The sequence below is a fragment of the Haliaeetus albicilla genome, chromosome 3 (assembly GCF_947461875.1).
Source record: "Haliaeetus albicilla chromosome 3, bHalAlb1.1, whole genome shotgun sequence".
Taxonomy (NCBI): domain Eukaryota; kingdom Metazoa; phylum Chordata; class Aves; order Accipitriformes; family Accipitridae; genus Haliaeetus; species Haliaeetus albicilla.
Window position 1 is genome coordinate 24,918,773 of NC_091485.1, and position 15,942 is coordinate 24,934,714.

At 45.3% G+C, this 15,942-nt stretch overlaps 1 protein-coding gene across 1 annotated transcript in view; it reads left to right on the forward strand.

The window, feature by feature from the left end:
- The first annotated feature begins 276 nt into the window (after positions 1-276).
- COLEC12 (collectin subfamily member 12) overlaps positions 277-15,942 on the forward strand; it is a 103,082-nt gene continuing 87,416 nt past the window's right edge. Inside the window, exons 1-2 of the mRNA XM_069779123.1 lie at positions 277-405; positions 12,436-12,486. Of these exons, the coding sequence (XP_069635224.1) occupies positions 399-405; positions 12,436-12,486 (58 nt within the window). The 5' untranslated portion in view covers positions 277-398. The remainder of the gene's footprint in view (positions 406-12,435; positions 12,487-15,942) is intronic.

The window sequence follows — 15,942 nt, forward strand, 5'->3', positions numbered from 1 at the left end:
TGCCCACGGCCCCGCACCTCAGGAACCCCACGGTTCCGCGGGGCGCGGCGGGGCGGCGTGCGACGCCCCCCCCAGCCCCACCGCCGGCGGGGCCCTGAGCCCGCCCCCGCCGCCCGGCCCCGGCCGCGGCCCCTTCCCCGGGGCGGAGGGAGGGAGGCGGGGCCGGGCCGCGGCTCCGCGGGGCCGGGCCGGGCCGCGCGGGGCTGGCGGCGAGAGCGCGGTGCCGCCGGCGGCCGAGGAGCGGCGGCGGCAGGGGCGGCGGCGGCGGCAGGGGGTGCGCAGCAGGGCCCCCGGCATGGCCGGGCAGTAGGCGGGGAGCGCCGCCCGCCCGTCCGCGGCTCCCGGCGGCAGCCCCCGCCGCGCCCCGTCCGTCCTATGTGACCCGCCCCGGCGCCAAGATGAAAGGTAGGGACGGGAGCGGGGCGCCCGCTCCGCCGCCCGCACACGTGTGCCGCCGGCACCGGGCACCGGACACCGGCAGGGCTGGGTGCGGGCAGGGCAGCGTGCGGGCGGGACGGGCAGGGTGCAGGCAGGCACCGTGCGGGATGGGTGTGCAGGCAGGGTGCGGGAAGGCAGCAGGCGGCGGGCAGGGTGCAGGCAGGATCGGTAGAGTGCGGGCAGGGTGCAGGTAGGGGAGATTTCGGGCAGGGTGCGGGCAGGGAAGTATGCGGGTAGGGTGCAAGCGGGGTGCTGGCCGGGCACCGGTGCAGGCAGTTTGCAGGCAGGGCAAGCCGGGTGCAGGCAGAACACTGGCGGGACGCGGGCAGCCGGTGCCGCCAGAGGCAGAGCGTGGGACTCCCCGCGACCCCGGGGCGCACACGGGGCAGCCCCGGCCCCGCGCATGTGGCTCTGCGCCGCCCCTTCGGTTTGGCTTACGTTGGTCAGTGCCGGTCCGGGGAGCGGGGTGTCCTTCTGTCCGTGTGTCCGTCCGTCCCGTCCCCCGTCCCGTCCCCCCCCGTCATACGTGCTCACCCCAGCACGTTTTCTCTCGGCACCCAACTTTTACCGCCCCGCTCCCCGGCGTCCCGAGGAGAAGGCTTTTATTTCTTCCTAATTTAGTTGTTTATTTTTTGCCAACGTTTTGCGATGTTCTTGGTGTTGCTTCTAAACATCTGGCAGTGATTAGGTGCCAGTAGAGGCTTAACTGGCTTGTGAAATGTATTTGGCGTATTTCTCCTCAACATCCACCGACTGGAAAATATTTGGTCTTTGCTTTGCATCTGCTAAAGCTGAAACTTCGTTTCTTTTCCTTTTTTCTCCCTTTTTTCCCTTCCCTCTCTTTTTGTTTTAAATGGGTGAAACATGCCACTTCTACCGGTTGACTCCGTCCCACAAAGATGTGACTGAGAGGTATTAGATAATAGACTTTTAAAATCAAATAAAGCAGCAGATTGCCAAATTGCTACATTGTAACCTAGTAAAGATGTATTAGGGGGGTTGCAAGAAAGCCTTCTGTTTATGAAAATTGATAGCCATACAGCAGAAGGCAGAGACTTTACATGCTGGGGAATAGTTACAAGGAAAACATCAAAGGACATTATAGAAAGTTTAGGAAGTAGTTGGGAGTTTGTGAGACTGGAATCTAGTTTTTCTTCAGAGGCAAAAATAAACTTGAAGGGTGGGAAGGAAAAAAACATACACACAAGAAAATTGCTTTTGGGCACCAGTGTGCCTGTGCTTGGATTGCAGAGTTTGATTCCAGATGCCAGGAGGCCAGTAAACATCATGATAGTTACACTTAGTTTCCAGAGTCTGGGACACCAAACGATGTGATTATTTATTCACTTGCCAGAGTAGCTGCCTGAAGGGAGGAGAAGCTTTGGGGGGAAGGGGGGGGGTATTTTTGCAAGCCCACACATGCTATTTAAGTTACTTCTGGGACTGTGACATGGTGTCTCTACAGGGCTGTGCAACATATTAAAAATAATGTATTTACAAAGTTCTTTATTTATAGGGTACTCAAGCCAAAAGTTTTGTCATCAGCTTGTCATTATCAGCGCAAGTGTAATGGCAGGAACCAACCAAAACAAAGGGAATCCAGTAATATAAACCCATATCCGTTATCACTGAAAGCCTTATGCTCTATTTTTGTTGGGGCTGAGACTGCGCCAGTTTTGGGGGGAGGCAGGATGCAAAGGACCGAGAACAGCAATAACATTTTTGGGTAGCTGCATACTGTGATGACACTGGGAACCAGATTTTGAACCCACTGAAGCCAGCAAGCATTTTTGCTGTAGTTTTAAGTGGGTATAGGACGTGGCCTGCGACTTGCATGTGCTTCGTTCTGACTCTGTCACTCTTCTTTGCAAAGTGGAGCAGTGGCATTTGGAGGGAAGATGTTACTCCTGCTGGGAGCACATGTTGGTGCCCCACACTTGAGCAAGAGAGAGACGTTTCACTCTGGTTGCTGGTCCTTACCATTCGGTTTCGCTAAGAGCAATCACAACCATCTTATTTCTTTCCCCCACAGAGTTAGGAAATCAGTAATAAAACATGCAAAGAAGAAACCTTAAATAACAGTGCTAATAACAGGAGAAAAGAGAGACTTCAAACAAATCATCACATCAAGTGCCATTGCCAGTGTTATGGAAGTTGGAGAGCCAAACCAAATTTTGACCCTGTGATTTCCTTTTCTGGGTACAGACTTGGTTTTTCGTATTTTCTCTTCCAACTTGATGGTGGTGAGAATTGTAGGACTGTCGAACTTGGTGTAGTTACACAGTTTTCTCAATAACAACAAAATGATCTGTTGATTGCAGCTGTCTCTGTATCTACCCTCTCTGGAGAATGGAGGAATATCTGAATAATTACATCACTAAATATCTGTAAGGAATAAATTATATTTTCCATTGCTGGTATTAGTAATGTGTTATGTTTTAAATCAGTAAAACAAATTGAAGTTTATGTTTAATATCCTGGCAGTTTTATTTCCAGCAAACTACACTGACCTCACAAACTTTGTGAGATGCTTTTTAGTAATAATTCATGTGATTTATAAAGGGACTTGACTGCTTTAGGGTCAGATGTATCTTTATCGAATGATACGTCTAAGTTGTAGTTATTTATTTGGGTATGAAGGAATATTTGTTGCCTGGGAAACAAATGAAAACAGCTTCATCATAGTCAAGCACCACCACATGTTCAAAAACATTGGCCCTAATTTAAGACAGGGACAAGCATTGTCAAAACTGAGAACTTCTTCCTATATATCTGTGATATATTTTGTAATTACTACTTTAAACTGTATCTGTAATCACTACTGTCAATGGTGGTTCTGGTGGTAAGTATTTTTGTCTGAAATGTGAATAGTGTTTGGATAACAACTTAATACTAATGCCAAAAGCCGGGCAATGACAAAGTCAAGGTGGTCATTTTGGGACTCTTGCTCCAGGATGACAGAGGAGCTCTTCATTACAAAACCCAGGATAGCTTAGCTGCTTCTTTCTTCACTGGTCCTCCTCCTCCTTCCTTTCTGCCATCACAGGCACCTCGCTATGTACCGCTTGTATAGCGATGGTGCTGGAGGCTGAAATGGCTGTTGTCTTGTGCTTGCGAACTGGAAAGTGACCAAATACCCTGTCCTGTGCAATTTCTCTCATTTAAAAAAAAAAAAAAAAGATGCACGGAGTGAAACAACAGGACAGGTTCATCCTTGGTTGTGCTCCACTGAAATCAGTGAAGCCGGCACTGCCTCAGGAACGGTATAGTCTGAATGCCCAGCTTTCTTGGTGTCGACCAGTTTGCCTCAAAGGCAGCTCTATGTGCTTCATGCACAGAGTTTTCAATATGTAGATTACATTGAGCTTTCATGGGATATGCCAGCTCAGTTTACCTTAAGTTTCCCTTATACCGTGCACACTTTAACAGACGTATCAGCCCATATTGCTAAAATCATCCCTTCTATGTTTTAACTTGGAGCCTGGGTGTAATCTGTAGGTAAAGCCTCCATTTGCAAAAGCTGAGTGTGCATGCAAATTCAGTTGCTCTTTCTTGGCTGCCTTGAAAACTCTTAAGTAATCTATTTATATGAGCTCTACCTTCTTGACAGGTTTCATCTTTCTCTCTAACTATTTTGATGCCACCACTATTTTTAAAGAATAAAGGAATAAAGCTAATTTTATAATACTGGAGAAGAGTGTATCTCTCTCTCTCTAATCTCCTTGTGCACAAAATGAAATGAGCAGTCATCTGCAAATAGGTCTTTCCTGGCTAGAAACTTCAAACTGGGCATTTAAAAAAAAGTCCAGTCCAGAGCATTTTGCAGAAGCCAGAAAGCATCTGAAAACCAAGGATTAGAAGTGGAGTGATCCAGTAACCTTTACTTAGTCCAGTTATAACAAAGCTTATATGAATATAGTGACATAAACATGAAACATATGCAGGAGCTCTGAGTAGTGTGTGTTGGACATGTCACAGGACCCTACTGCAGAAGTTCAAAGGCATGAGCAGTTATAATAAATGTGTGATACAACGCAGAACAAATCCCGAGCAATGCTACTATACAGTCAGCATGTATCCTGAATTGGTTGGTAGCACAGAGGATTTTAAACATATGGATGAGAAGCATGATCATGCATGCATGTGTCAAAGAATATTCTTATTAACGATATAGAGGAAAGCAGAGTGTTAGAAGCTGTGAAAATACAAGAGAAATCTGTTATTGCACAGATAGAAATATTACTGTACAGCTGTAGTGGATATTGAGCAGAATTAGCATGTAAGCTATTTATGACAGGAGTATTTTCATAAGAAATTGTAATTATTCATCTTCGCTTTCAATCTTCGACTTTTCCCAGCCACATAAGACTAAGAATAGCACCAGCGAGCCCATCCCTGTGAAGAAGAGGGTTGTTTAAAATCTCTTGTGGCTCTTTCTTCTCCTACTTTGGGTAACATAAATTTATTCTAGACTGATTTTTCTACAGCTGAGAGCTGAACAGAGCCCTTTTTTGTCACAACCGCTAAACAGTTTGCTTAGATCCACATCAAAGACCATTGTGCCCAGAGGTTCAAACACCTTTGCCTGCTAGGATAAGGAGGGAAGGGTAATCTTGCAGAGAGAGCGAGCTGATCAGGCCTTGCAGAGCAAAACCAGAGTAAAATAAAGAGAGCTGGAAGAAATGTCAAGGATGAAAGCAATTCAGTGCTGTGAAGGATGTGTGCCCAGTTATCTTCAGCTTCACAAAACATTCCTTATCCTGAGGTTCTGTGTGTCAGAACAGAGATTCCCCGCTTCCAGCCCTCCCCCTTGGAAAGCAAAATAAAGACGCTTTTTACCAGGCACTGAAAGTGAACCTGATCCTCCTAACAATGTGAGCATGGTCTGTATGAGTGAGGGATCTACCTAAGATGAATTGTCTTTGGAGTTTGACTGCTTCCACCTAAAACTGCAATGCCTTTCGGTGCATAAATTTGAAGTGAACACTGGGACATCACTGGGGAGCAAAGTGGATGAGTTATAGGAGGTAAGAGAGATATGTTGTTAGGAATGTATATGCCATTTTAATGGTGCTGTTAATTGCCTCCTCTAACATACAGACAGGGAGGCACAATTTTTCAGTGCACTAATGAGAACAGATCTGTTTGCTTTTAAATCATTACACTGAAATACGATACGATTTAAACTTTTAACTTGTAAGGTCAACCCCTCCACACCATGCAGCTGGTCCAGACCCCGGTACTGTAGCAATGCTCTGCAGCACTTATGGGCTAACAAGTTTTGTCCAAGAAACACCGCTATTTACTGTCTTCATTTTGTGCCTAAAAAGCAAAACTAGAGCCATCATTCTTATGCCTCTGAACTTCTTAATCATCTGTCTTTTCTTTGCATTCTTAGTGTGAGTGTTCACATTTTTTGGGCATAGCAGTGGGGGAGTAGATTGAGACCAGAATATTAAAATGCACCCATTTGCCATGATTCTTTGTTTTGTTTGTTTTATGCATGTGTTAGGTGATGAGAGACACAACCTGAGTCTTAGGTTATGTGTCAGGAGAGGATCTCTGGTCTGGGACCTTGCCTCTTGCTTTCTTGTGATACTGAAAGCCGATAAATTCCCAGATCAGCAGCCTGAAGGACAGAGGTGGGGAAAAGCCTCAGTCGCATTGTCAGAATCCAGGCTCAAACGACATCCCAAAGGATGGGGCCCTCTTCTAGGACTGCCTCAGCTGAACCTCTGCCACAACTCCCCTAAAGATGAGGTACTCTGCAAATGAAGAATCCGGGTAATCCCGTCCGAAGGAGCTTACTGCATGAGAGGTCGGACAATGGACGGGGTGGAAAACATGGGCATAACACACACAGCCAACAACAGTAACATTGTCAGCTTGGGAGCTCGTCAATAGGGAAGGGTTTTAAGTGTGGGGTAGGTTTTTTTGAGGGACGGCATATCAAAATAGAAGCAGAGAGAAAGACTTGAATATGAAAAGGGGCTATAAGGAAAAAGTACCAGAGAAACACAGAAGAGGGCAAGTGAAATGAAGCATCTGTGAAGAGAGAGGGGAATGAGCAGCCTGTTAGCACAAGCAGGAGACTGTCCAGAATAAAAGCTATGAAAACCAGTGGAAACCAATTAGACTGATGAAGTCATCAACATCTGAAGGCCACAGCTGCTTGCTGTGCTTCTGCTGGCTCCGTTTCACCTCTAGGTCAGCACTTTGAATGTAGACCCAGTTAATAGTGACCAGAAATGCATATAAATCTGGTGGCGGCTCAAAAAGCTTTTGAAATGTGATATGAGAAACATATTGGTGTTCACTGTTCTCGTCTGTCTGAACAGTTGTTAATATTACAGAAACCTCACAAGTGGACAAGTTTTGCCTTTCCGTGAGAGGGCTGAGCTGGAGAGAGCAGGCAGAAGTAGCTTTTTGACACTGCAAGCAGTCCCTCATGGAGGAGATGCACTTGTTACACACTTCTGAGCAGAGTTTTGCATCCACGCTGGTTTATGGATTAAAGAGAGGAATATCATCATTTTCAACTAATGGGCACAGTGTCTTTCCAAAGGGTACAAAAAAAATCTGTTCTTGATAATGTTAAAATGAATTTTACAGAGTTGCACTGGGATGTAACTATATTGTTCCCATTAAGTCAGTGGGAAAGGCAGGGACCTAACTATTAAAGCTCTTTGAGAGAGAGATTTATTTTAAAGGAAACTCTTACACTTGATGTCATTGTTACTACAAATTAGTCTTATAGTCCTGAGTTCCCAGTGAGGTACTTAGGGGTAAGGTCTAATGTACTGTAAATCCAGTTTTCAGGGGGATTATAAAGTAGCTTCTAAAATCTGAGTTGAAACTCGGCATGATGATATTCAGCCCAGATGCCTCATTCTCTCCTGAAATAGATTTCCCCAGATTTTGAAATGCAGTGTAGAATATTGGTGTCTTTTCTTAATTCAAGACTTCAAACAAAGTCTTTAAACAAAGACTTTGAGCCCATGTTTACAGCACACAAAAGTTCTAGTAATGATTGGATACCAATGTGTCTGCAGCCACTATACGACCCAGCATCTCTAATGGTTCTGAGATATAGTTTGCTTCATTAGTGAATTATGTTTAAATGGCTGAGCAGGGTGTACTGTTAAAAGGTGACAGCTGGACATGTACATCGGTAGTATTCTCTAACACCTTCCGTATGCCAACAACGACACCCACAAAAGGAAGGGGATAATATGGAAACAATTTCCCTAAAATCACCTTGCACCAAAGGCTCCTTAGATCTGGTGCTGTTCCAGCAAAGGGACCAAGTGGTGCAGTGGTTATAGGCCCTATATAGTCCTGGGGCAGATTTGGCATCCTTTTTGGCTCCAGGCCAGCTCTTTCTTACTTGACCTCAGAGTGACTTGTAAGTGGTCCATGATTAATTTATTTAAGATTTAAGAACAAGAACTAGAAATTATACAGTTCTACTCCACAGATTTTTGCTTTGCCTCTAGCAAATTAATCAAATGAGAGTCTGATTTGTTTTAGATTAAATGAATTCCCTCTGTTCGCTGTGTTAATCCCCAGCTGAACTGCCTTTTTATAATTTCCACTCCCTTGAAGCATTGTACTGTAACTTATTTAACTCTACAACTGTATTTATTAGAGGTGTTGCAGTAACAATTTATAACTGGAGGGCAAGCATAATTTGGCATTGGTACATGGTGGGGGGTGGATATTGCCAAAATATCTCAAAGCTTTTTTTTTTTTGTACCAGAGCTCTTGCTTTGTACTGACTCCCTAAAATATTTGATGTACTGCTGTTCAGCTACAGTGAGCCACTCATTTTTAGCAGCTTGCTGTAATGACAATCTGCTGTAGCCTTCAAGGAGACTCTTGTAAACCTGATGTAACAGGAGATCTCAGGTGGTCCTTCCCCTACATGGTTAAATACAATTGGTTGCTCACATGTGTTTCTGTTCTGCCCAAAGTTCACCTTTTCATGGACCTTCCTACTGCCAGAGCTCAGTAGAAGTCAGTGGAGTAAGAAATCACATATTAACCAGCTTTTCGTGTTTCTTCATCTTTCTTATTCTGGGTTCCCTATCTTTTGGCTCACAGCTGAGAGCTCGGTAGAGCAGCTTATAACTAAATTATGGCTGGTCTTCCCAGCACTAAAGATTTAATTCTTCCAGCCTCTGGGACATAACAACGGATTCCGCTTTATTGTCTGCTTCAAGGAGGAGTCTGCCCTTCATATTTTTCACCCACGAAAATAAGCTTTGCCTGTATATATATGTATATGTATGTAACAGAAATATTGCATTCATTCCAGTCCTCTTTGTAACTGAGAAGGGTTGTATTTAAACTGAAGAAAAATATTTCTAACTTATGGCTTTCACCATGTCAGACAAAACCCTCTTACCCCAGCTGCAGCCCCGTTCAAGTGTATGGACACCACTGGTGTAAAAACACAACATTTCCTTCTGCAATACCAGCCACTGGTGCTCAAAACTCATTAATTTCTTCCACTCCAATTTCTGATACTGCCTTTAAAAGCATAAGGCATAAAAACATGCTGGAGGTTTTCTTACTATTTGCTTTCCTACTTGGTGTGTATTTTCTTAACCTCTGTAATTCACCACAGATCACATTTTTGTAGTTTTCCCTAGAAAAGCTGTTCCCTTTTCAAAGAAAACTTAGGTTCTCTTGTATTTCCCTGATTCAAAGGTATCATGAAGCTTTGAGATTCTTTTAAAACTTGTGACAAAACTTTAATATTTTCAGCACTGGAACAGGGAGCTGAGGGCCAAGTTTCTGCTGCCTCCAGTGAGCACAATACTGCCCCAAAGGCATAGGAGGAGCAGGCTGGGACACATGGCTTTGCCTCGGGACTTAAATTTATAGGCTTGTTTGTCAACTTCATTTTTAATATTTCAAAGACAGATTTCTTTTGAAGTAGGACTTTCAACCCATCCTAGTCTCTTTTTCCAAAGGATGCAATGCTGTTCATTTCTGAACATTTAGTCTAATCTTATTTTATTCATTTCCTCTTCCCATCTTTATTTTCCTTAAACTTGTTACATTACAGTTAATATTGTAAAGTATTATATTTGCACATGCTTCGAGCAAAGTACCTAAGTGGCAGTTGTGACTGAAAGGCTGCTGAGCTTAGTCTGTTAAATAATTTAAATAGACTTCCCCTAAAATACATTGCTGTCTGTTGCTAGAACAACTCATAGGGATTAAAAAAAGGTTTATCTGATGTTTTAGATTTTAATGAGCAGGGAGCCAGGTCACCAGTAGACAAAACTGTCCTTGCCCATCTCCACTTCTTTGTTTCAAATGCCACAAGCGCTCTTCAAAATTAGGAGATTAATGAATAATTATAAAGTATTCAAAGCTTAAAAAAAGATAATCATCCCTAGCAAGCACAGCATGCAGTGTTGCAAATATTAAAAAGTATATATATATTTTTAAAATATATAAGTGTGTATATAAATATATGCAATATATATATAAAAAACATGTATATATATTGCAAATATAAAAATGTCCAAAGAAACAAAAATATTATAAATGCATGGCCGGGGGCAATGCCATTGGGCTAAGTGTGAAAAACTAAACGACTAGGGAAGAGGCTAGCAGCCCGGGAGGAAGGTCTTGGAGATGTGGTGTAGGATGAAGCCGCAAGATTTAAACATGGCCTGGCTGCATACATCAGATATGGATTGGATAAGCCAGGTTACACTGCTGAGAAACAAAGGAGGCGATTGTGTTACAGCCCCGATAGCAGGAGAGGGCAGGAAGCTAAGGGCTCTGGAGCTGATACCTTTTTTTGTGCAGTGCTTTATCTTTTGTGCAAGAGGGAAGATTTTTCCTGAGTAGTTCACTGCTGAGATGAGAAGCTTCGTTGTTGACAGTTTATGGTTTATTAGTATTTGTCATGTTTTGTTGGGTGACCTTGTCTTCAGATAACATTTGGTACAATTGTGGGGGTTCGATGGGTTTGTTTTTTTAAAGGTTTCTTTCTGCCTTCAAAACCAGGATGTGTTTGTTTTGCCTAAGGAGTGTCCACTGGTTCTTCCATTTCTTTATATGCACCTTTAAACTGGGGGGTCTAGCTTAAGATATGGACAGGAGTGCCTCTGGCAGTGAGCAAACTTTGTGTTATCTGGAGAAGAACATGAGTTCTGAGCTGTTTTTCTCAAAAGTGCTATCTGAGTAAAGGGTGAAGTTCTGCAGAATGATGCATTTCAGAGACTCCTTTGCTGCTTCAGGCAATGTCTCCCTCAGACTTCAGTGCAGGGCACCTTGCAGGTCAGAAGGAGGTGCAGGTCAGATTTGTTGCTGGTCATACACACAAATGATTTATACTTTGTTGAGCCTGGATGAGGACCGTCTCTTTAATTCACCTTTGAATTCATCCCCAAAAAGCTCTGTTGTGGCCTGAGTTAGCTGTGGCACCAGTTAGCCCAGTCTCATGATGCAGAGAAGCCTGTTCATGTGCAGTAAGTTTCTGGACAGCAAAGGTCTAACTGAGCACAGACCTCTCGCTCCATCACATCTGTTTGAGCTTGCTTTTCCACTGCCGCTCATTAAATGTTCCCTTCTGGCGAATCCCTTGACTGGCCTTTGAGCTTCTGTTTCCTTCTCCCCTTGTGTCGGGGAAAGGTCTGGATGGAGAGGTTGCAAATGAGTGAGCTTCCTCAGCATCCCATGCTGGAAGGGTGGCACAAGGTGGCGAGCAGGAGCTGAAGCTCCCCGGGGTGCTGAGTCTGCCTCCCCGGCACTGCAATGCACACGAAAGCCCAGGATTACCCAGGTTTTGGAGAGCAGGGATTGCCGTCAGTCCCCGGCAGTGGTGTTCACAGCGTGGAAGCAGGCTTGCCTGCGCGCTTCTGCTTGGAAATGCGGCAAAGGCAATGTGGTTCCCCAGCACAGCGGTGGGCTGTGAACCACCAGCCACTGCTTGGGAAGCCGTGTCCTAGGTCCTGTTTAAAGACAGCCCTGCGGAGTCTTCCCCCCACGTGAAATGGTGCTTGTGGGAGGGGGAATGGGTCTACTGTGCTCCCCCCTGGGAAACAGGGAAGCGGGAGATGAGCAGCCTGGGCTGTGCTGCCCTCCCTGGCAGTCGCCTGGTGCAAAGCCTGGTGCTGGTGATAAGGCAGGGTTCTTGCCTTCCTGACTCAGCAGAAAGAGGGTTTGTGTTGGTAGGAGGATGAGCACACGAACACAAACATATTCTTTTTTTTTTTTAAAGAAGTCATGGGTGTATTTCTTCTGCTGATGCCAGCCTTTTCCATTGCTGCTGGAAGGAAGTAGAGAGAAATTAAGCTTCTGACAAAATAAAATTCTGATTATTAGCATTTTACTGCTGGCTAGCTGGTGAAGATGAGAACAAAAGGGCTTAAATGGTTTTTATTTTTCTCATCTGTTTGAGTTTGTCAGTTCTATTTCCCATTTTTTTATTGGATCTTGCCTCTTGAGGACAAGCTAGTACTTGTGGGAGGTGGTGGATGGACGGACAGCCATCCTTTCTGACTCCTTTCTCGTTACTTGGCATAGCTATGCATAGCACTTTGTGCAAACAGCCCAGCTGGTGCATGTATAACCTCAGCCCGACTGCGTGGATGGCACAGGCAGTGGGCTGGAGCAAGTGCCATGGTCTGGGCACAATTGTGGCCGTTATCATGATGAAGGGACGTGTCTGCTCTGGTCTATACTTAGGTGGCCAAGCAGGCCTAGGGATAGCTGCCAGGTGATAAAGCATTCGTAGTCTGGATTTCTGCTGGGGATACTGGTTGGGGGAAAGGCTCTGAAATGCCTTTTCTACCTGGGGACAGAGGTGAGATATGAGCAATGGAGGAGAAGATCAGTAACATGCCTTGCAAATCTATGAAATGTTCAAGTACATTAATTTATGAACATGCACCTGTAAAAACCTCTTCTCATCTTTTTCCAGTGGTAGTAGTAACGCTCTGTTGCTCTGTCTTTCTTTCTTTCTTTCTCCAGACGATTTTGCAGAGGAGGAGGAGGTGCAGTCCTTCGGCTACAAGAGGTTTGGTAAGTGGCAGCAGGTCTTTCAGCTCACTGTTGCATAGCGCTTAGGGTAAGTGAAGTCAAACACTTGCTATGAAAACCTTCCTTGCTGGCAGCATCCAAACACACAGGTACAGTCCCATTATCCACTTCAGTGTAATATCTGCCTAGAGGAAAGTGTGATTTTTAGACTTGGTTTATTTTCTTGGCACTCACAACACTTCAGAAATAGCCCTGATCAGAAACAAGAAGTGGTTGGTTTCATTATTTGATCATTAGCATTATGAAAATGAAGCCCACACCTGAACAGAAATTAATGTGCTGGCTGTAAAAAAGAGGTTCATACTTCTTATATGTCCTCTACCCAGCTGGGCTTTCCTTCGGCCCACAGGCCAATGTGCAGCAGGGTTTGTAGGTGTTCCCGAGTGGTGGCGTACGACCTCCTGTAGACTCACAGCAGTTGTACTGCCAGCTAAGCCAGGACATATGCTGTGCACTCCTCTCAAAAAAGAAGTAAAAGTATATGGTATGAATGCATTCTGATGTCAAAAATTATTAAAACGAGGTCAGTCACTTTCTTTCCTTTTTCCACTTTCTTTCCTTTTTTTGATGTTTATTCACTGAAAATGGCCTTCTTGTGTGAAGAAGGCAGTGCTACGCATCTCTGCGCATGGGTCAGCAGCCTTCAAGGCTCCTCTTTTCAAGGCTCTTGTGCTGCCTTTCCCTTGGGGAAACATTTCAGTCTCTGCAGCCGATAGCTTCACCTGGGGCAGGCTGACTCCCGTCCCTTCGGCCACAGGGAGGTGACACAGTGGCCTCTGAACTCCCACAGGGCCAGCTCTGTTTTGGAGCAGCCAAAGGGGCTCAACATCCAAGCTGCTAGCTGCCTTTTCAACTGTAAGCCATCAGGATAAAAGTTCACCTTATTTTTTCTATCCTGGGAGAGTGGCTGCAACAAGAATCACTTTCAACAACCCCACTTGGCAAACGGATAGGAAAGGCAGGCTGAAAATAAAAAATAAGTCAACAATTCGCTCCATCCCAAAAGGAGCAGGGGGAGCCAGCATAAGGAGATGGGGCGTTCAGGAGATGGGGATCACATTCGCATGACCTCTTCTACCCCCTGAACTGCTCCACCGCTCCCTGCTGTTGAGCTTTATTTTGGATAGGTCAGCCAACCACAGAGCCAGCATCTGTGGCTTGGAAAGTCCTGCCATAAGGCTGCACAAAGGGGTTTTTCCTACTCGTGTGTGTGTGTGTGTGTGTGTGTGTGTGTGGATTAGGCCCTGGAATAGCAAAAAAGAAAAACAATCTTCAGAAATGGGAAGAAATGTTAACTGTTCATTTCTGTCACCTCCAGCTGAGCAAAAAATATTGGGATTCATTAACACCTATAAAAAGAGCTTCCCTCTGTGTTGCCCACTACCTAGCTATCCCTGGTCAGCATGCTTTTGCAATGAACCGCAAAAGATTTTAGCAAGGAGCGGGTACCCCACTATCCTTACTACCCCAATAGTAAGTGAACTGTTGTGACATGATGGTATTTTTGCATGTTAACTTGCTTTCATTTCTTTCTTTCTCCTGGGTAATGTGGTGCTACCAATGTGAGTTATTTCTCCCCTTAGAAATGCAAGGTTTGTCTGAGCATTTCCAGAAATGCTTGTGCTGTTGTGCTTGGTGGGGCAGTGGGGAGGGAGGAGAGGGCCAGCAGTCTTGCAGTGGCAGGAAGAGGAGATTTCACCACAAAAGGAGGAGACAGGGTAGTTCCACCCTTAGGAAACAACCATAACCCCCTTCTTCTTCATGAAAACAACATCACTGTGGTCAGGGAGGTGTCCCAGATGTCTACAGCACAAAAGAAGAGCCTCGACTAAAGGGAGAATGGGGTCATGAAGCCATATCATTGGCACTGGTGAGTTGTGTAATTCAGTAGTGTCCTGATCCAAGAAGCCTTCTTTGTCTACACTATTTTTGAGCCCAAACTTCCTCCCATACCCCCTTCCTCATCTTTCCCAGCATCATGGGGCAGCACAGAGTGGAGCTAGGCTGACCTGGTTTCCATACATGCCTGCACCAGCACGCGTGCTGTTTGCCTGCAAGTGCTTATGCTTTTGTGACCCCTAAAGGGGTTATTTCCCCTCCCTCAGAAAACCCAGCTCGGTAAGTTCCCATTTCTACAGTCCCTGCTGCATTTCCAGGCAGCTTCTGAGCAACCTCTGGAGGGAGTAGAAGCCACGTGCCTTCAGCAGCGCTGGCTGCTTCACCTGGCACCAGGCTTGTCCATTCAGGAAGGTGACATGCACATCTTTTAAAAACTCCAAATTCACTGGCCAGCTGGGTCAGCATTTCCAGTGAAGCACCAGAGGTTGCTCTTGGTGCTGAAATGCAGCCGAGTAGTTCGAGCTCCTGTCTGACCAGTAGGAAATGTTATCCCTGCTGTCCCAGCTGGTGTCCCCTCTAGGCCCTGTGTCCTCACTGGTAAGAGAAGGCAGTATGGGGGAAGCCCAAGGCAAGAACCAAGTTTTGTTATACAAACCCTTGATAAAAGGTATTTTTTGAAGAAGTCTTGTCCTGTCTGCTGGCTGACACTGTAGAAATCTTAGCACTGTTCATGTACAGCCTGCTGGACTGAGCAGTGATAAAAGCAGCAGTGGGTTTTGGGTTTTTTTTTCAGGAGTCATGGTGTAAGAGCAGTTATGTTAATATATTGTGACCAGAGTAGTACCTGTATGCCCCGTTGACATGAGACATGGTAAGAGGACCATGACTCAAGTGCCTTTGACTCCATTTGGAAGCGTCAGGCTTTGTCTGGAGCAAAACGTGCTCCGAGTGGGAGATGGCTAAAGCATGACTGGTTTGTAAAAAACATGGCTTGCAGTGAGTCACTTCTGGCAGCTGGAAACATGTGTTGGTCAGCACTTGGCAGGCAAAGCCTTGACCAAACTGCTTTCCTAGAGTTCAGCTGAAGAGTTTATTATTAGCTGCCTTGTTGCTGGAGCCTGTAGTTTGGTTCAAGGAAGGAAGAGATCTGCAGAGGTAGGGAGGGAGAGAGACATTCTCCAACAATTCTCCTGCACTGCTTCCCCTTTTTCTGAATCTTTCTGTCCTTCCTCCTCAGATAAGCTAATTTCAGAGAACTTATCATGCTACTTTATTTTTTAGTTGGCAGAAAATTAACTGGTCATATTAAGCCAAACACACTAAGCAAAACACACTAACATATTAAATAACAATGAATACAGATGCAGACAACTCCAAGATGCTATGAAAATACACACCAGCATTTTTTCTCTTTTGAGCTCGGGACAAATCTGCCGCTGGGGGTCAGGGAGGTTAAGGAAAGCGCTCTTTCCAGCTGACTGATGCTGTTTACTTCTTCTCAATGGATGCTACAGATGTGCAGGGACGCTGCCAGAAGTGCGAAGCTCAGCTGCAACGCCTCCAGATTGCTGCAGTGAGAAAGCACGTGAGGAAGCATGT